The sequence below is a fragment of the Pantherophis guttatus genome, chromosome 5 (assembly GCF_059756535.1).
Source record: "Pantherophis guttatus breed Tessera chromosome 5, ASM5975653v1, whole genome shotgun sequence".
Taxonomy (NCBI): Eukaryota; Metazoa; Chordata; class Lepidosauria; order Squamata; family Colubridae; genus Pantherophis; species Pantherophis guttatus.
In genome coordinates, this window is record NC_142067.1 from 99,445,662 (window position 1) to 99,463,651 (window position 17,990).

General features: G+C 37.9%; 1 protein-coding gene across 9 annotated transcripts in view; it reads right to left on the reverse strand.

The window, feature by feature from the left end:
• Positions 1–4,898: 4,898 nt before the first annotated feature.
• The window catches only part of SEPTIN10 (septin 10), a 41,176-nt gene continuing 28,084 nt past the window's right edge, over positions 4,899–17,990 (reverse strand). For 3 of the 9 annotated variants that reach the window (XM_087895388.1, XM_087895389.1, XM_087895391.1), the window contains exons 9-11: positions 11,649–11,781; positions 8,079–8,269; positions 4,899–6,189 (exon numbers count right to left, since the gene is read on the reverse strand). In XM_087895388.1, coding sequence (XP_087751514.1) covers positions 6,174–6,189; positions 8,079–8,269; positions 11,649–11,781 — 340 coding nt within the window. In that variant the 3' untranslated portion in view covers positions 4,899–6,173. Of the gene's footprint in view, positions 6,190–7,733; positions 7,939–8,078; positions 8,270–11,648; positions 11,782–15,237; positions 15,274–17,990 lie in introns of those variants that run through there. The other 6 variants (XM_034419360.3, XM_087895390.1, XM_087895384.1 and 3 more) reach the window with 4 other exon arrangements.

Below are 17,990 nucleotides of genomic sequence, written 5' to 3' on the forward strand. Positions count from 1 at the left end.
AGGATCTTTGGTAGCCTTTTAAAATGTTTGTGGTTCAACCTTCTTATTTCCCGTGACTTTATCTATGCTAGATATCTGCATGATTCCCCTTTAACCCAATTATATATTAATTTTTCTGTTTGTTAGCTGCTCTGGAGAAGTAGTACTGTATAAAAAAAGCTTATTAATTAAATAAATAAAGCATTACTGACATGATCCATCATACAAGAATTGCATGTTAATGGAAACTGATAATAAAAACTGATCTATTGACCTCAACATTAAGTAACATTCCCAGGGAATCCCACATATGTGTGTGTGTCTCTGTGTATACATGGGATCTACAGTACCATGTTCACAAAATTCCCACTGTACCTCAGCATAATACAAATCTTCCATTCCTGTCTTCAGGTTCATATCTGGCACAATCCCTTTTTTTTCATTTTAGTGCAATGTTTTTCTTGTCTCATCATTGCTGTTTTAATGGAAAAGAGGCAATTGCATTAAGGGACAAAGACAAGCTCAGCAAGAGAATTGGAGACCTAACTAACCCTAGTTGCTTAGCCTTGGATCACCCCATGATAGTGTCAGATACTAGATGCATACCCTTGGTTATATTATTTAAATATGCATAGAGATGTAGCAGTAACTGCCAGCCATGGATTGATGTTCAGCAAAATCCTATGTGCTAGTGAGTCACAGCAGTGACCTTCCCCAAATTGACACAATGCCGTAGGCATTTCCTAGCAATAGAAAAGTGTCTGCATGTGGCTCTTCAGTTATATCAGAAACATGCATAAATTGCACATGCCTTATGGTGCAGATGCCCTCAGGATGCAGCATCATGAAAATTTAGGGTACATATCTCCATCCACATTCCACTCCGCTCTGCTAAAGAGCAACCAGAATGGCTTACAAAGTTTCAAAATAAGATAATCCCTGGCCTTAGGGCTACACTCTTAAAAAACAACTCATAGCAATAGAAAAGGGAGTGGGATAAAAGAGGGAGGAAAAGCAAACACAGGAAACTCTTAGTTACTAAGTTCTCGTCATGGTCAGATGGACAACAAAACAGTGCAAAAAAGAGGAGGCAAAAGATGCTAGATTCTTGGCCAACACCTATGAAATTCCACAACTGCTGCTTGGTGACAACTGGAGAAGATAAGGCAGAGACTTTGAGGATGCAATGGCCCCAGCTACATGTTGGAAGGAGGCCCTATCCGGATTATGATTCCGGATTTAAGATGCATTATGTTTATTATCTCAAATTATAAAGCCACCCATTTTGCAATTGCAACCCTGGGCAGCAAACCTAGCATTAAAAGCCAACAAAAACAATGCTTTTCATTTAAAGCAATAACATTCAATTAAAAGACAATCTCCAGAGTTCCTTCTGTGCTGCATCCTTTCAAAGACAAAAAGCTAGAAAGAAAGAATGAGATTGATGTGAGATAGAGCATGGCACAGGGAAGCTCAAATAAACTATATTCTGGGATTGGACCTCTCTGAGTCTTAAAAAGACCCAAAGGGAAGGGGATTCCTAGCAAAGTTGTCATATTTTGACTCTTTTCAAGGTTTGCACGAAAGCAATCCCATTTGGGCCTCTTCACAATCAATCCATACCTGATCTGTTTTTAGCCACCAGGTTCTTCTGCTGAATGGAAAAGAGCTGCTTGATCCGGAAAAGAGCTGCTTGATCCGGAAATAAATCATCTGAAAGGTTGCTTCTTTTGTCTCAAGATAAGACTTTTTGCTGGAGCATTTTGAAGCATTTGTGTTACCCAGTTTTGTAGTTTCGCCACATAGGTGTACTTTTTTGCACTTTAATTATATTATTCTTTCATACATTGTTTAAACATAATACAAGAAAGATAAGTTCTTAGAAAGTTTAATAAATACTTCATCTGGCAGAATAGGTTGGTAATTTTTGTTACCATCCCCTTTTAACTGAAAATGCTGCGAATTAAGCATTAGTCCTTGTTGTGTTGTAGTAGGCCGCAACTATTCATAGTTTTGCTTTATATCCCCCATTAAACACCCACGAGTAAAAAATGTTTTCATAAATTACCTGAAATTTTTTTTGCAGATCTAAAAGAATTATATATTACACATATAACATGTATTTAATATATTTAAATATAAATTTTGGATGTAGATTACATAAGCTTATATAAAAATATCTAGGGCATTTGATTGCCAGATTCACATTGATTCTGGAATAAAGCAGTGAGATTGTGGCTATTGAGCAGCATCTGCTGGTGATTACTAGGCAGTTATTTTGAAATGAGAGCTGAAAAAAAAAGAGAAATCAATGTCCCCTTATTAGATATTTTTGTATCATTGCAACATGAAATATAGTCTTTTCCAATACTGTCAACTTGTTTTCCCCATGTTAAATTTATTTATTTATTTATTTATTTATTGGTTCGATTTATATGCCGCCCTTTTCCGGAGACTCAGGGCGGCTTACAATGCGTTAAGCAATAGCCTTCATACTTTTGTATATACCTGTTTAGTAGGGCTTTCTGCCACCCCCAAGTGGTGTTCTTTTTATACAAAGTCAGCTTATTGCCCCCACAATCCGGGTCCTCATTTTACCTACCTTTGAAAGGATGGAAGGCTGAGTCAACCTTGAGCCTGGTGAGTTTTGAACTTGCAGTAATTGCAGGCAGCTGGTGTTACTTAACAGTGCTTTAGTCTGCTGCGCCACCAAGGCTCTTATTGTTAATAAAGAACTACTGAAGTAGGTGATTTGATTCACATTTGTAGCTAATGTCATGAACTATTTTGGTGAGACCTTGCTCAATAATTTTTCAGTGTTTATCCATGCCCTTGACCCCAACAGTTACATTTAATTAGCTTAACCTGCCAGGGTTTCATCTGCTCAAATGTAAAACCATATGTCTCCTGAAGGAAGTTCAGATGACTCCCTTTGTTGTCATAACAATGCAAGAGAAATTCCCCTCAGTGGTCTTTCCATGCCTAACTTAAAAAGCAACCTACCAGGAATGGTAGTCACAAAGAAATTCTGTGAATCAGCTCAGCAACGGAAAAGTTGGCTAAAGTTCATGAAATTTATATATACCGGTAAGAGATGTTCAAACTTCTTTACTTGGGATAGTACTGAAAAAGATTTCTCAAGAAAGTAAAGAAAAACATTATGGAAATCTGGTTAAAAAGAAGTTAAGAATAATGCAACATTGTGAGTAGGAGTAGTCATGAAATATTACAATTGTCTCACTGTAGTTTAAAGGCACATCACTGATACTTAGAATCAGAAAGTGTAGGGAATTTTACTATTTTATTTTTGCTTTAAAAAAAAGAGGCAGTTAAACTAATTTTGTTCCACCTTCTATCATCCCTACCATTTTTCTTATTCTTATAATCTTTGATTTCTGTGCACCTTATTTTTTTCCCCAGTTCCTTGTGTGGCCCCAATTTGTGGGGCTCAAATGTTCCACATAATAGGCCTAAAACACGGGTATCAAACTTGCCACATCATATTGCCATCACATGACATATCACGATGTTTCCCTCGCAGAGCTGGGGTGGCCATGGCCTGTGTGTGAAGCATCTGGCCCATGGGCTGCCAATTTGACGCCCCTGGTCTAAAATAATCTTATTAAGAGTTGCCTCAGGGACTTGACATAGGTTCCTTTTATTGTTTCTGCAATGTCAGTCTGCATGAAAAGGCTCTGAGCCACCTGCCTCATGTTTTTTACGGTCTCATCCTGCATCAAAAGCCAGCTTTATTCTAAATAATGGCAATTATTTTTTATCTACTGTAAATATACTCAGTGGAATTTGAAAGTTTATATATAAATTAATCTATTCTCTCATTTATAAATACTTTATAAGGGAAACCATCACAATTCTTTGGAACTATTCTTGTTTCAGATCCAATAAGTGTACCCATCATTTCATTTTAGCTAGCTTATATGAGCACCAATGTCAAAATGCTTGTGTGGATTCTCTGAACCAGGGCTGAAATCCAGCAGGTTTTAACAGGTTCTGGAGAACCAGTAGTGGAAATTTTAAGAAGTTCAGAAAACCGGCAAATGCCACCTCTGGCTGGCCCCAGAGTGGGGTGGGAATGGAAATTTTGCAATATACTTCCCCCAGGCGGGGATGGAATGGAGATTTTGCAGTATCCTTCCCCTGGAGTAGGGTGGGAATGGAGATTTTGCAATATCCTTCCCCTGCCATGCCCACCAAGCCACGCCCACAGAACCAGCAGGGAAAAATTTTGGATTTCACCCTTGCTCTGAATGCACTAATTCTATAAAATTGCTGGAAAGGTTAGCAGTATGCAGCAGGTTCCCTCCAATATGTATGGAGGGAACCTGCTTATCGCAATGTTCATGTGGTGCAGCTTCACTTGAAACCTAGTCGTTGGTCACAATTAGAGCAAACTGGAGGTTGTTGCATAGGCTTAGCATTATATGGGAACCAAGCCAATATAGATGGCAATAGAGTTCATATGTAGGATTTATACCAAAGAGTATAAGTAGAGCTTTGAATTTGTTAGTATGCTATTGAAAAGCTATCATGGGCCTTAGGAAGCATGAGCACCAGATGAGCCCCCCCCTCTGGAATTCATAACTGCTTTCAAAAGAAAATTCTATAAGAGAACACATAGTTTTGTGGGGGGGAATCTAAGGAACTAGATCAGTATTAGGACTGATCTTACTTCTTAGGAAATAAACTACCCGAACAGGATTTTAGATAGGTGTTGACAATTTTGCCATCCAACTGATATTTTCTCCAGTGCCTATGAATAAATTTCTCTCATCTTCGTAGTGCTAAAGTATGATTGATGGCTCCCAGTGTCTGACTGGTAGTTTGCAAAACAGTGAGACTGGATTGAACAGTTCTATTGTCCAATAAATCCAAGCACTATTGCACTGTGGAATACTTACTAATTGTTTCACCAAATAACTTTATTTGTCAAGCTACATGTAAGTGTTTTATAAAATAATCAGCAGAAATCTATGAGGATTACATAAGCAACTGTTATATTTATTAGAAAACAGGAAGCACCAGAATTACTGGTTGCCTAAGTAAAGGATAACTTCAAAATCAAATTATTGCTTCTTTGAAGAACAGAACTTTTGTCCAGGTAAGCAAGCATGGGATTCAACCCTATGCAAGCTCACTTCAGGAAAAAAAAATACAGTTTGACTTTCATTTTCTTCTTCTTCTACCACTTAATGTTAAATTATCAAAATTAAAACTGATGGAAGGCTTTGTGTCAAGAAACACTTAAGACATGTTTAAATGAATATGAAGTTGTCAGAATTTTTATTAAAATGGGATCTAATTTTTAACATGACCGTTCCCAGCCTTCATATTGTGTAATTTGGACATAGATGAGAGACGGTGGCTTAAAGAGAAGACACCCTTGCAACCAAGTTAATTTTCAGTATCGGTTTTCAAGTAATGTCTGCGCTTGCATGAATACTGCAATGGTAAAGGCAACCATGATCCACTTTAACTCTAAAGCTTGTCATCATTACAAAATTGCAAAGTGCACATTTTAAAATATATTGGTTTACATATTTTGTACAGTTCAATAAAAGGCACTTTAAAGGTTATATAGCTGAGAGATAAAAAAGGCACAAATTCTTTAAAACAATTATAATGTGTAGTCAATGAATACTATTATACTACAGTATTCATATCTTAAATGAAAGTTGTTTATATCGGGGCTTTGGTGTGCTTTAGATTCTAAGGCAAAAGGAGCTTCTGAGCCTGCACGGCGTGAAGGTGGCACTTCCCTGCTCTTCCTTAAAGCTCTCCTTGCAACTAGCAGCTGTTCTCCTCCCTCACTGAGCAGTGGCAGGAAAGCAAGTTGCAGACCTGTGCTAGATTTATGCCCCAATGCACTCTGAAGCTGTCATTTGCCTTCAGATCCAAAGCACAAGAGCCTTAGTTCATAGGACGGTGGTCTTTGGTACAGAAGGCTGATGTGCATTTCTGTTGGCAAAAGTTTTAAGTGCAAGCTGCTGAAAAAATAAGTCCATTCGAGCGAATTCTTAATTTGACAGCAACCTATAGTACAGGATGCAGAACTGATTACATATTTTAATGCGGTTGCAGCGGTCAGTTTTCCAATGAACACACGTTAAGAAAAAGAAAGGAGGTATCAATCCATCTTTCTTCCTCTCAGATTTGTGAACTATTTCTTCTCCAATTCACATAAAACCGGGGCTGAAAGAAAAGAAAGATTTGTCAGTTTTACAACGCTTTAAAAAAAGTATCTTAAAGCTATCTATCTGGAGTAAAAGCAAAACAGGAAGAGGTGGTCCATAGCCTAAACAATGGAAATAGAGCAGAGCTTCACAATTCCTATTTTATTTCTATTTTTCCCCATAGTAGGAACTATGTTTCCACAGACCTAACTGGAACAGTTAACTAAGGGAGGGAGTGGCAATCCAAGGTAAGAAAAGGAGAGTTATAAAACAATAAATCTATGAGTATCAAAATTGAGGTCCCCAGGAGCAGAACCCTGATCTGCCAACAGTCCTGAAGGAGTTTGTGGATATCTTCTTGGAACCCCTTCTGTGATCTTTGAATCATGAAAGACAGATTTAGAAATAAAGAAGGGAAAGTTGTTTTCATCTTCAAAAATGAGGAGAAAACAGTCAACTTGATATCAATACAAAGCAAAGCTCTGCAGCAGATGATTAAGAAGTCAGTTCGTGAACATTTATAAGGAACCAGGATGACCAAGTCATGTTAATTAAGCCGATCTCTTTTGACAGAATGACCAGTTTAGTTGCCGACAGAAGTAATATAGGTAGTCTTTGACTTAGAACAGAGGTCTTCAAACTTGGCAGCTTTAAGATTTGTGGACTTCAACTCCCAGAATTCTCCAGCCAGCTATGCTGGGAGTTGAAGTCCACAAGTCTTAAAGCTGCCAAGTTTGAAGACCTCTGACTTAGAATCATAATTGACCTCAAAGTTTACAATGTTAAGTAAGACAGTTGTTAAGTGAGTCTTGCCCCATTTTATAACCTTTTTGCCACAGTTGTTAAGTGAATCACTGCAGTTGTTAAGCGAATCTGGCTTCCCCCATTGAATTGCTTGTTAGAAGCCAGCTGGGAAAGTTACACATGGTGATCACAGGACCACCATGTGCAACTGTTATAAATACATGCCATGGCCAAGTACCCAAATTCTGGTCATGTAAATCGTAGGGATGCTGCAAAAGTTGTAAGTGTAAAAAACAATCAAAAGTCAGTTTTTTCAGTGCTGTTGTAACTTCAAATGGTCACTAAATGAATGGTTGTAAGTTGAGAACTGCCTATAGTCTCAGAAAGGACCTAATTTGATTTCTCCTCCATGTCATCTAAGGACGAGCATTGGGACACATATTCCTGTTAGGATAGTAGTCTTAAAAAGTACAAAAAGCGATAATGAAAAATAAACTGGACTGCAAGGAAAGAGTATCTACAAAAAGGCATCTTTTCTTTTCTGCCCTGGATGTCTTGATTCTCTCACTTCCTGCAGTTTCACTCTGGATTATTCTGCCCCTCAGAATTGTAGGACTAAAAATAATGAATATTGTTCAATGTGCAGTTGAGACTTTGAATACCACCACAGTTGCTGCACTGCATTTCACAATAAACCTTTAGGATTTTAAAAATTCTACTAATATTTTGAATCATAGCAAGGAAACTATAACATCTGATGTGAGTTGTACCAATAATTTTTGGACTAGATAAACAGCTTCCTCTAAGTATTAAAAATATTCAACATATGGTTCTATTTCTGTGACTTACTATCAGGCCCTAACCACTGAAACCTTTGTGGATTACAGCCAAAGACTATTGCTGGTATTCCCTGTGATGGTATCTGTCCCTTTCTAACTTCTCTTTTGCTCTCTCGTCATCTACGTTCACAATTTCCTGATCTCTGACATCAAAGCATAGGAGCTCAAGCCGAAAACCTGGATCCCTTAAGGAAAAAAAAGAAAAACAAGTATTTTCATCAAGGTGCCTAATCAAAACTTTTTTCTATAAAAATTTAAAATCATTATTTTCACCATTGGAAGCTCCGATTCCCCTTCCTCAAATCTTTCAAAATGGGCTGCTTACTTTTTCCGATCTTTATCTTTTTTAAAGCCAGCTGTAGGTGTAGGAGGCAGAGGCCTCCCTTGCAATATGTCTGAGGCAGCTTTCCTCTTGTTGAATGCAATAATTTCGTCTTCCAGAAGCTTCCTTTTTTCTTCCACTTTCATTCTCTCTTCCTGATGTAGCCGTTTCAAATGTTCAAACTTCATTTGAAGCTGAAATAAATCATAAAAGCATTGTTTTTACCAGAAGAGTTTAACATCATCTTAAATCTACGCTCAATAATCACACTGTAAAATAGAGGCCAATTTTTAAGATAATTGTTTCACTTGTGTGATTTAAAATACTCTGAATACGGATGTTGCTTTAATTGGCTTGCAGTTCAGAATGCAAAAACTGACTTCTGAGTAACGAATTACAGCCAAGTTGAACAACTATACACTAGATCAACTTTTGAGGACATCAAATGTCTCTTTTTAATGTGTTGAAAACTGAAGAAGAATTTCTATCAAATATATAGCAGCATTGCATTTTTTTCTCCTTTGCAGTGAGAAAACCAGGTCACAGAGATAAAATAATATGTTCTACATATTCAGAAAAATAATTCCATGCACAGCAATCATTGCACATTTCTTAGATGCCTCCAGTCTCCAACTAATGTTAACTGAAGATGTTCATTGCCCTGCAAGAACTACAGAACTGTGACAAAATTGATTGATTTTTTTTTAACCTAACAGGGTAAAACCCTTTATTAGATCCTGGAGAGGAAATTTATGAGGGTAAGAGGAGAGAAAGACAAGAGAAACATCTACCTACCAGTTAGTATTATCTGGTGGGGTGGGGGGAGGAGTGATAACGGCATTGGTCGCATTGGTTGATGATCTCTGGAGGGCTCGAGACAGGGGTTGTTCCTCTGTCCTGGTCCTATTAGATCTCTCAGCGGCTTTTGATACCATCGACCATGGTATCATGCTGTGCTGGCTGGAGGGGCTGGGGGTTGGGGGCACCGTATTACAGTGGTTCTCCTCCTTTCTCTCTGACCGGTCGCAGTCTGTGTTGGCAGGGGGGCAGAGGTCGTCCTCGAGGCGCCTTATTGGGGGGGTGCCGCAGAGGTCGGTCCTCTCGCCCCTTCTGTTCAACATTTATGTGAAGCCGCTGGGTGAGATCATCCGTGGTTTTGGGGTGCAATTCCATCAGTATGCTGATGACACTCAGCTGTACATCTCCACCCCAGACCACCCCAATGATGCCCTTGAAGTGATGTCCCGGTGCCTGGACGCCGTGCGGGTCTGGATGGGGAGAAACAGACTCCGACTCAACCCCTCCAAGACTGAGTGGCTATGGCTTCCGGCGTCCCGATATAGCCAGCTGGTGCCATCGCTGGCTATTGGGGGCGAGTCATTGGCCCCCACGGAGAGGGCTCGCAACTTGGGTGTCCTCCTGGATGCGCGGCTGTCTTTAGAAGAGCATATGATGGCTGTGGCCAAGGGGGCTTTTTATCAGGTTCACCTGATCTGCCAGTTGCGTCCCTTTCTGGATCGGGACTCCCTGCGCACGGTCACTCATGTACTCGTCACTTCCTGACTGGACTACTGCAATGCTCTCTACATGGGGCTCCCCTTGAAGAGCATCCGGAGACTCCAGCTGGTCCAAAATGCAGCCGCGCGGGTGATTATGGGAGCGGCGCTCCCATGTAACTCCTCTCCTGCGCGAGCTGCATTGGCTCCCAGTGGTCTTCCGGGTGCAATTCAAGGTGTTGATTAACATCTTTAAAGCGCTCCATGGCTTAGGACCTGGGTACTTATGGGACCGCCTTCTGCTACCGACAGCCTCCCACCAGCCAGTACGCTCCCACAGGGCGGGGCTCCTCGGGGTGCCATCGGTCAGACAATGTCAACTGGCAACCCCCCGGGGGAGAGCCTTCTCAGTGGGGGCTCCTGCCCTCTGAAACGAGCTGCCCCCGGAGGTATGGAGGATCCCGGACTTGCGCACCTTCCGCCGTGCCCTGAAGACTTTGTTATTCCAGCAAGCCGGGCTAGCCTAATTTTAACGGTTTAAAATTTTAAATTGGATTTTAATGGGATGTTTTTAATTATGGGCCAAAGTATTTAATTGTTTTTAATTTTTATATTTATGTATTTGATCTTGGCTGTTCACCGCCCTGAGTCCTTCGGGAGAAGGGCGGTATATAAATATAATAAATAAATAAATAGATAGATAGATAGATAGATAGATAGATAGATAGATAGATAGATAGATAGATAGATAGATAGATAGATAGATTGATAGATAGATAGAAAGAAAGAAAGAAAGAAAGAAAGAAAGAAAGAAAGAAAGAAAGAAAGAAAGAAAGAAAGAAAGAAAGAAAGAAAGAAAGAAAGAAAGAAAGAAAGAAAGAAAGAAAGAAAGAAAGAAAGAAAGAAAGAAAGAAAGAAAGAAAGAAAGAAAGAAAGTCTGGAAACATGTATTCTATTTGGCACGTATTTATTCATATATATATTTTTCTTATCCCAAGTCAAGAATTGTGAAGCCAAAATTTTAAGACCTTTGTTCCATTTAAAGTAACTGGATTGGACCTGGCCTGTGGGTGCCCTGGAAACAGTGAAGGACTGGCCCAGGTGCCTCTGCCAGTGAAAACGGACCTAAGGAGAGCCGCATGCAGCCCTCGCGAATTCCGTTTTCACTGGCAGAGAGTTCCAGGAGGCCATAGTAGCCAGCAAGGCGCCCCTGACATGAGTGACGTCAACCTAGCCATGCCCACCCTGGCCACACCAACCCCGGCCCCCCAGGTCAAACACAACCCTGATGTGGCCCTCAATGAAATTGAGTTTGACACTCCTGATCTAAACTCAGAAACATTTGAGTAGATTTTTTCAATTATTTATGAAAGCTCAGTAGTCAATGGCCACATGTAATTAATCAAATGGGAGTTCAGTGAATCACATCTAAGTATCTCTTGCTGAATCTGAGTGATCCATTTTTTGTAGGCAAATGAGATTGTTAAGACCTTATCTATGTACTTAAGGAATCTTCAGGGTGGGGTGGGAGAGGAGGGGATGTAATGAGCAGATACGCTATTTGCTTGGGAAATGATGGCCTTCTTTGAGCTGCTGGTCCGAGTGGGTTTCAGTTTCCTGAAACTCTTCATTTAACAGCTTTTGTAGTCACAGCAACAAGTCCTACAGTACCAGTCAAGATGTCTGGAGCAGACCCATAGGACTCAAGGTCCTGCCCACCCCCAGGAGGAAGAATTGCTGTTGGATAAGGAGAAGTTAAGATTAAACACAGCCCCCTATTCAAGAACAGTCTCAGCAGGGAAGAATTCTGACAGTGATCCAGCTGGGGATGTGCACGTCTAGCTTCCATGTACACAGCTGGAACTCTGCCAGGTCATGTCCCCATTCTGCAAGTACAAATCAGCATCCAAGTTGTCCAGGTACAGTGGCATGACTGACAAAACATGATCTGATAGTTTCATTTAGAAATCACTGTTTTAGGAGGACAAGGCACTCCCAAATTTGAGAACCTGATTAAATCCGTTCCAAGTTCCTACATCCACCCAAACTCACCTAAGCAGAGTCAAAATATACTTACTTCTCGCTCTGCTTCTTTTAGAAGTGCTTCTTTCTCTTTGACTCTTTGCACAAACATTTGTCTCATTTCTTCTTGTTTCCGTTCTAATTCTCCAAGAAATTCATGTCTTTTAGCTTCATACGTCTCCTGTAGACTGGGAGCCATAAAATGTAAATAGCTTTCCTCATTTAAGTGACAGGCAACAATGCTTAAAGATTTCAGAATTTTGCTCAACAAAAAATACCAGAGTACCTCTGGTACCTTTCCTTCTTGCAGAAAGTTAATGCTCTCTTGGAGATCCCAAAAATGTGGAACAAATGCCTTGGGCTGATACTTATTTTACATTAAAAATAAGGCTCCATGCTCAGAATATTCTACTTGTAGGAATCCATAGCATTTTCCAAATTTCAAATTCTATCTAAAATTCAGAATTTCCTTAGAATTTAGAGACAACTATTTTCCTCAAAATTTGATTCTATATTGGCCTTTCAGAGGAAAAGCATCAGTCACAAAAGCAACCAAAGAACACAGATTTCAGCAATCTGATAGATTGGAAACAAATACAGAATTGCTTACATCAAGGACATTCCACTTTTCCAAAAATAAAAATTAAAAAATGCAAAATCGTGTGTAATTCAGTTTTTAGTTTGAAGTTACTTTTACATGCTTATTTTGATTGATTATATATTGATTTTTCTGTCCTGTCTGAAAGTGATTGTTAAAGGCAGGAGCAAGGACTATCAGGGAGAAGCAGACTACATGAATTCTGCAAATATAATAATGAGATAATCATTGGGAATATTCATCTTCAGCTGTAAAACTACTTCACTCACTTCCCAGTAACAATTCAAAGTACTGCCCTATAGATCAGGGCTATCAAATTCACGGCCCGGATGCGTCACAAGCTGGCTATGCCCATGCCCTGTTTAGCGAAGGGGGGGAAAGTCCCAATATGCCACGTGACACCACCATGACAATGTGAGTTTGACACACCTGCTATACATCCTCTTATAAAAATATTGTTACAAGAATACAACTGTAACACAGAATCTAATATCTGGTTCTATGGGTCTAATAATATTTTTGATTAGCAGTAGGCATACATATATGACATGGAGGTCAACAGGGAACATTTAACTGATTTTGGTTGATCTCAACAAATTAAGCAGTGTTGAACCTGTTTACTACATGGATAGGACATTGCCACCACAGAATGCAATAGCTGTATCCTAGACTAGTCAATATTTTTTTTTAATCCTGGAGGAAAGCAATGGCAAACTCTTTTAGTGTAGTAGCCAAGAAAATTACAAAAATCACCAGGTAGAATCATTATGAAGTCCCTAGGTGACACAAAGAAGAAATTACCCTATACATATTTGATAATTAATATTAACAAGGCATATTGTAGTTACATATTCAGTGTTCTATTGCCTCAGTTTCATTTTGAAATAGAAAATAGGGTATAGATATATTCACATATATACAACTTCAAATGCAACACTGTATTTGTTGTATGTGAAATATATGTGACAGAATATATTTCCACAATAAAATATTGTCTTGTACAAACAGGATGCAATAAGAAATCTGTTAGAAAGAGATAGGCAGCAACAGTATGAATAAGAATTATTTGCATGATTTGAATGTGCTTACTGCATTCTTAAGCCTTGATCCTAAATGCATTTGGGTTGGACATATGGTCTATGGAGTGAAATGAGATTTAACTCTGCTAAAATAGTGAGGTTAATTTAGCGAAAGCTTTAAAAAGGATTTGAAATTCCAAAGGGGGTTTAAAAGATTACTTTTAGCAACAAAGTTTACTTGTAGTAATATGTGGTAGCATATGGTGTACATTACAAGAAATTCTATTTAAAATATAACTTCTAAAGATCATTCAACATATCTAGCTACATTAGCTGACTAATGTATTTACTAAAATTATAGTTTCATGTAAAAACTCTAAAAAGATGCCTTTGTGTATTCATTTCTTCTTATTGTCTGGCTTATTTTTCTCTTCTTTATTTGCCTATTAAGAATCACTTCTTAATTTTAAAAGCAACATTTCTAAATTTCCTGAATGACTGTTAAAAACATGCTTCCCTTTTGATACATTGCCATTATAATGGCCTCTTAGATGCTCTTTCAACAAAGTCATGTCCCAGTAAACATGCTGTTGCAAAGTAGGCAAGCAAAAGTAAGCTATTTGAAAAGTGGTTCCCATCTCACTGTTATATGCCCATAATGTTACTAAATAGATTCAGATTAGTCGACTGAAGTAGTCACACCTATCAGATGATCTTTAGATATTTATATTTTAAATAAAATAGAATTTTCTCTAATGTATAACAGCAGCTGCCAGGGTTTCTCCTAACTTGCCATTCTTGGGATCTATTAAAGAGCAACGGTGCTATTTTCATCATTAAATTTCATAGGTTTCATTTATAGTATGACTAATTCACTTGAGATATGAGCACAGTTTAAGGTTTTTTTTACTTCACTGGGCAACATTCTTTACTGAAAACTTAGTGACTATATCTGGCAACTTGTTTCCTTCCCTCCTTGTATGCTGGGTTATAGAATCAGATCTCACTTTTTCACTATCCATACATCTTGCATGGAAGGTTATATAAATTAAACATTAATTTATTAATCATTTTTTTCTGGCCTTCCTGAAAGAAGGTCAAAAACAATTTGGCCTCCTTCATAGGGAACTTGATCAGAAGTTACACAGTGGCTGGATTAATGTTATGCTCTGGCATGTTTAACTTTTTTGGGGGAGGAAGCCTGTTTAAACTTCTAGAGAAAGTTTACTGAATTGAAAGTAGCAAATGTGCCTAAAAATGCAGGCAAAATAATACTAAAGTAATACCATTGCTGAAAAAAGTCTTATTAGTTGCAGTGTGAAAGGATGCATCCGTATAATCAGGGAGGATAGCTTCTTTTCAATTATAGCCAATAAATAAAATAATCACATTGATTGAGGGACAGCAGAACACAGGTATCACCTTCTTGAACTCTATGTTAAAACAATTCTTTTTCACAGTTAGGATACTCTAACTGTACACTTCTCCACTGTTAATGTTTTATCCTTACCAACCATGCTTTATTTCAGTTAATGGTTGGAATTGCAGTATAAGAGCTTAAATCTTATGGCAGCAAGCATCTTGGAAATCTTTACTGAATATTAAGAATATAGAGAAAATGGGTATCTAAGAACACAGGAAATTTTCTTGCATTAAGTCACTCTATTTGTCCATCCGGTATAAGTCTCCGCACTCCAGAAACAAGTAGCTTTCTGGGTTCTTGGACAGAAGAAAACGATTCGTTTCTCCTTGCTTATTATTGAGTCTTTTGAATTGGGAACATATTGATCTATTATTACATTATGGTTTCTGTGTTATATTTAAAGGGTGCTGAGTTTGTTGGATATAAGTTAATTCATTAGAATCAAAAGCTTATAATCAATATTGCTATTAAGGCATTATCGGTTCATGTAAGATCACTTTCTATAAAGTTAAATAAAACCGCAATATATTAAAACAGCAATGTATTAAAACAGCAGTATATCTAAAACTATGTTTTAATCATTCTATACTACAAAACAATATACCTTTCTCTATAACTGGTCTTCCTGTTATCTGGCACCCTAAAAACAAAGGTATACAGGTTCATCAAGGCATGTTACTGTCCAAATAACCTTTTCAAACCCTATATAAGTTTATTCAAAAGTAAACCCTACCAAATTTAAATAAATTTGTTTCAAGGGAGTGGATGTGAGACTGTAATCTAATTTACCTTATTTTTACAAAACAATATTGAGCATTTGGTGCCATAAAAGCTGTAGCATTTTTTTAAAAGTTAAATGAATTCATTTTTCCTACAAAAATATAACTCGCTTTTATGATATTTAAGTTTCTGTTTAACACTTAACAACAAAACGTTATTAATAAAGACCCAACCAGTATAGTTTATAGCTATTTTAACCTGCTCAGCAAAACCAAAGAGCTTTGTGGCACTTTGGAAGATTTCATGGATTATTTATTATCCTGGAAGGGAAAAAAAAAACCTGGCACATGTGTTTGTAGAGATTGTAGGGTCATCTAAATAAATTTGGGGAGGGCTGAACTAAAGAGGGCTGACATAAGAAACATTCAGAATCTTTTCGTGTCAGGAAGAGGGAGGGTAAAACTCATGCCATAGGAACTTGAGTTTCAAATCTGGAACCTTAGATAACATTTTGCCTCTTTATTAGCAGGAATGAATGCGTTATTTTGTCCACAAATTGCCCTGAGTAAGCACTTACTCTCCATTAAGTACTGAAGTTGGATATGTACATTTCAGGCTGGACACTGCCTTGCACTAAAACCAAACTAAGAAACTGTTAGCAGAATCAACCCCCAATGTGTAGCCAACACACTGTGTCGTGTCCATCATACTGATACTTAACATATACTTAACATCTTGCAGGCATTCGCAAAATGAATGCAAATAAAGCTTTACAGCTACCTAAAAATAGATGTTCCTTGGAAAGAAATTCTATAAAGGGGCTTGGACCTCTACTTCCCATCAGCAAGGTTATTCCTTTACCAGTGAACAGAACCTAGACTAATTTGGTATAATGAAAGAAAGCAAACATATATATATATAATTACATGGGCTGGATAAGGCCAGGGAGGCAGAGAGAAAAAAAATCAGGAAAAACTATCTAAGGGCAGCAGCTCAGAATGCTGCCAACTGCTGGATTTTAAACTCCCTCCCTGCCAGTCAGTTATTATTAAGAGGCTGGAATAAAATTCACAATGCCTTCCCCAGCTAGAAATATTTCAGCACGTAATCCCTTTTTACTTTGAGGGCTATTCAGAAAAAAAAGCGTAAGCTACCGATACTTTTCAGTACACCTGTGGTATTAGTGGAACTTGTAAAATAATACCTATATTTCTCCTTCCATGGAAACTGAAGGCGTCATGCATTACATATGTGTGATTATTGCACATGACAAAAATGCAGTCTGCAGGGCTGATTTTGATTATTTTCCCCAACATATTTACAGAACTTCTGTTTTATATACTGTATGGCATATAAAAGCCCATCACACATAAGCATAGAAAGTGTAGGAAATATTAAGCAACAAATAATAACAACGGGCAAGAGATAATGGTCAAGGAAATGTTCTATACCTAACTTATGCTTTAATTTATTTAAATTAACTTGCTTAGCAAAAGACCCCCATAGTACCTAGTAGCATCTACACATCGAAAAATTACTCTATCCTTCTTCTCATTTTTAGAAAACATTCTACCAACTAATATGTCTATTTGCTCACTATTCAAGTATAATTTGTAATCACTCACTCCATTTCCCGTCAAACACAACTACCTTAGTCTTTTGAAGAATTGATTTTCAAATCATCTTCCTCACTATGTCCTATAATCTTTCTATGCTCCCTGCAAATAATTCATATTCTCAGCCAATAAACACAGCATTATCTGCATACAAAAGTGCATATACATTCACATTCAACACCTCTACTGTCACTTACACTGATCCATAAAAGCATTAAACAACGAAAAGGAAGTCATATATCCATTTCTTACTCCTTGCTCAGTGCTGAACCATCTGAGTAAGAATTCCATTTATTCTCACACATGCTTTACTTCTATCATATGCTACTCTTATCACACTCAACAAACTTTAATTGCCTGTTTATGTAAACATTACATAATTTATCATATACTTTCTCTAAATCAACAAACATGCAATGAATATGCATATGAATAAGGTTCATGTCAATTTTTATTTTAGGGGATAGTTGCTTGTTAAGTGAGTTGGAAAGGGGAAATGAATGCATAAATTAGAACTGAATATAGCCTGAAGAAGTTAGAAAAATTAAAATAGTGGTACAACGGTGATAATTGAGCAGCTAAAATGGATGATCACTGATGGTGAAGAATGAGTTATAGATCGGAAGACAATGAACAGCAAAAGTGAAGAAGTGATGGACTACCTGATAGAGTTTGTTACTAGTTTCCCCAATTTTTTGCAGGATAAGAGAGTACTACAGTAATTGCTATCATTATCTTCTACCTGTACAGATAGCCCTCAACTTATGACCACAACTGAGCCAAAAATTTATATTGCTAAGCAAGACAATTGTTAAGTGAATTTTGTCCCATGTTATAACCTTACTTGTCACAGTTGTTAAGGGAATCACCACTGTTGTTTAGTTAGTAACACACTTGTTAAGTGAATCTGTCTTCCCCATTGATTTAGCTTATCAGAAAGTCGCAAAAGGGGATCATGTGACCCTGGAAAACTGCAATCATCATAAATATGAATCAGTTGCCAAGCATCTGAATGTGATCA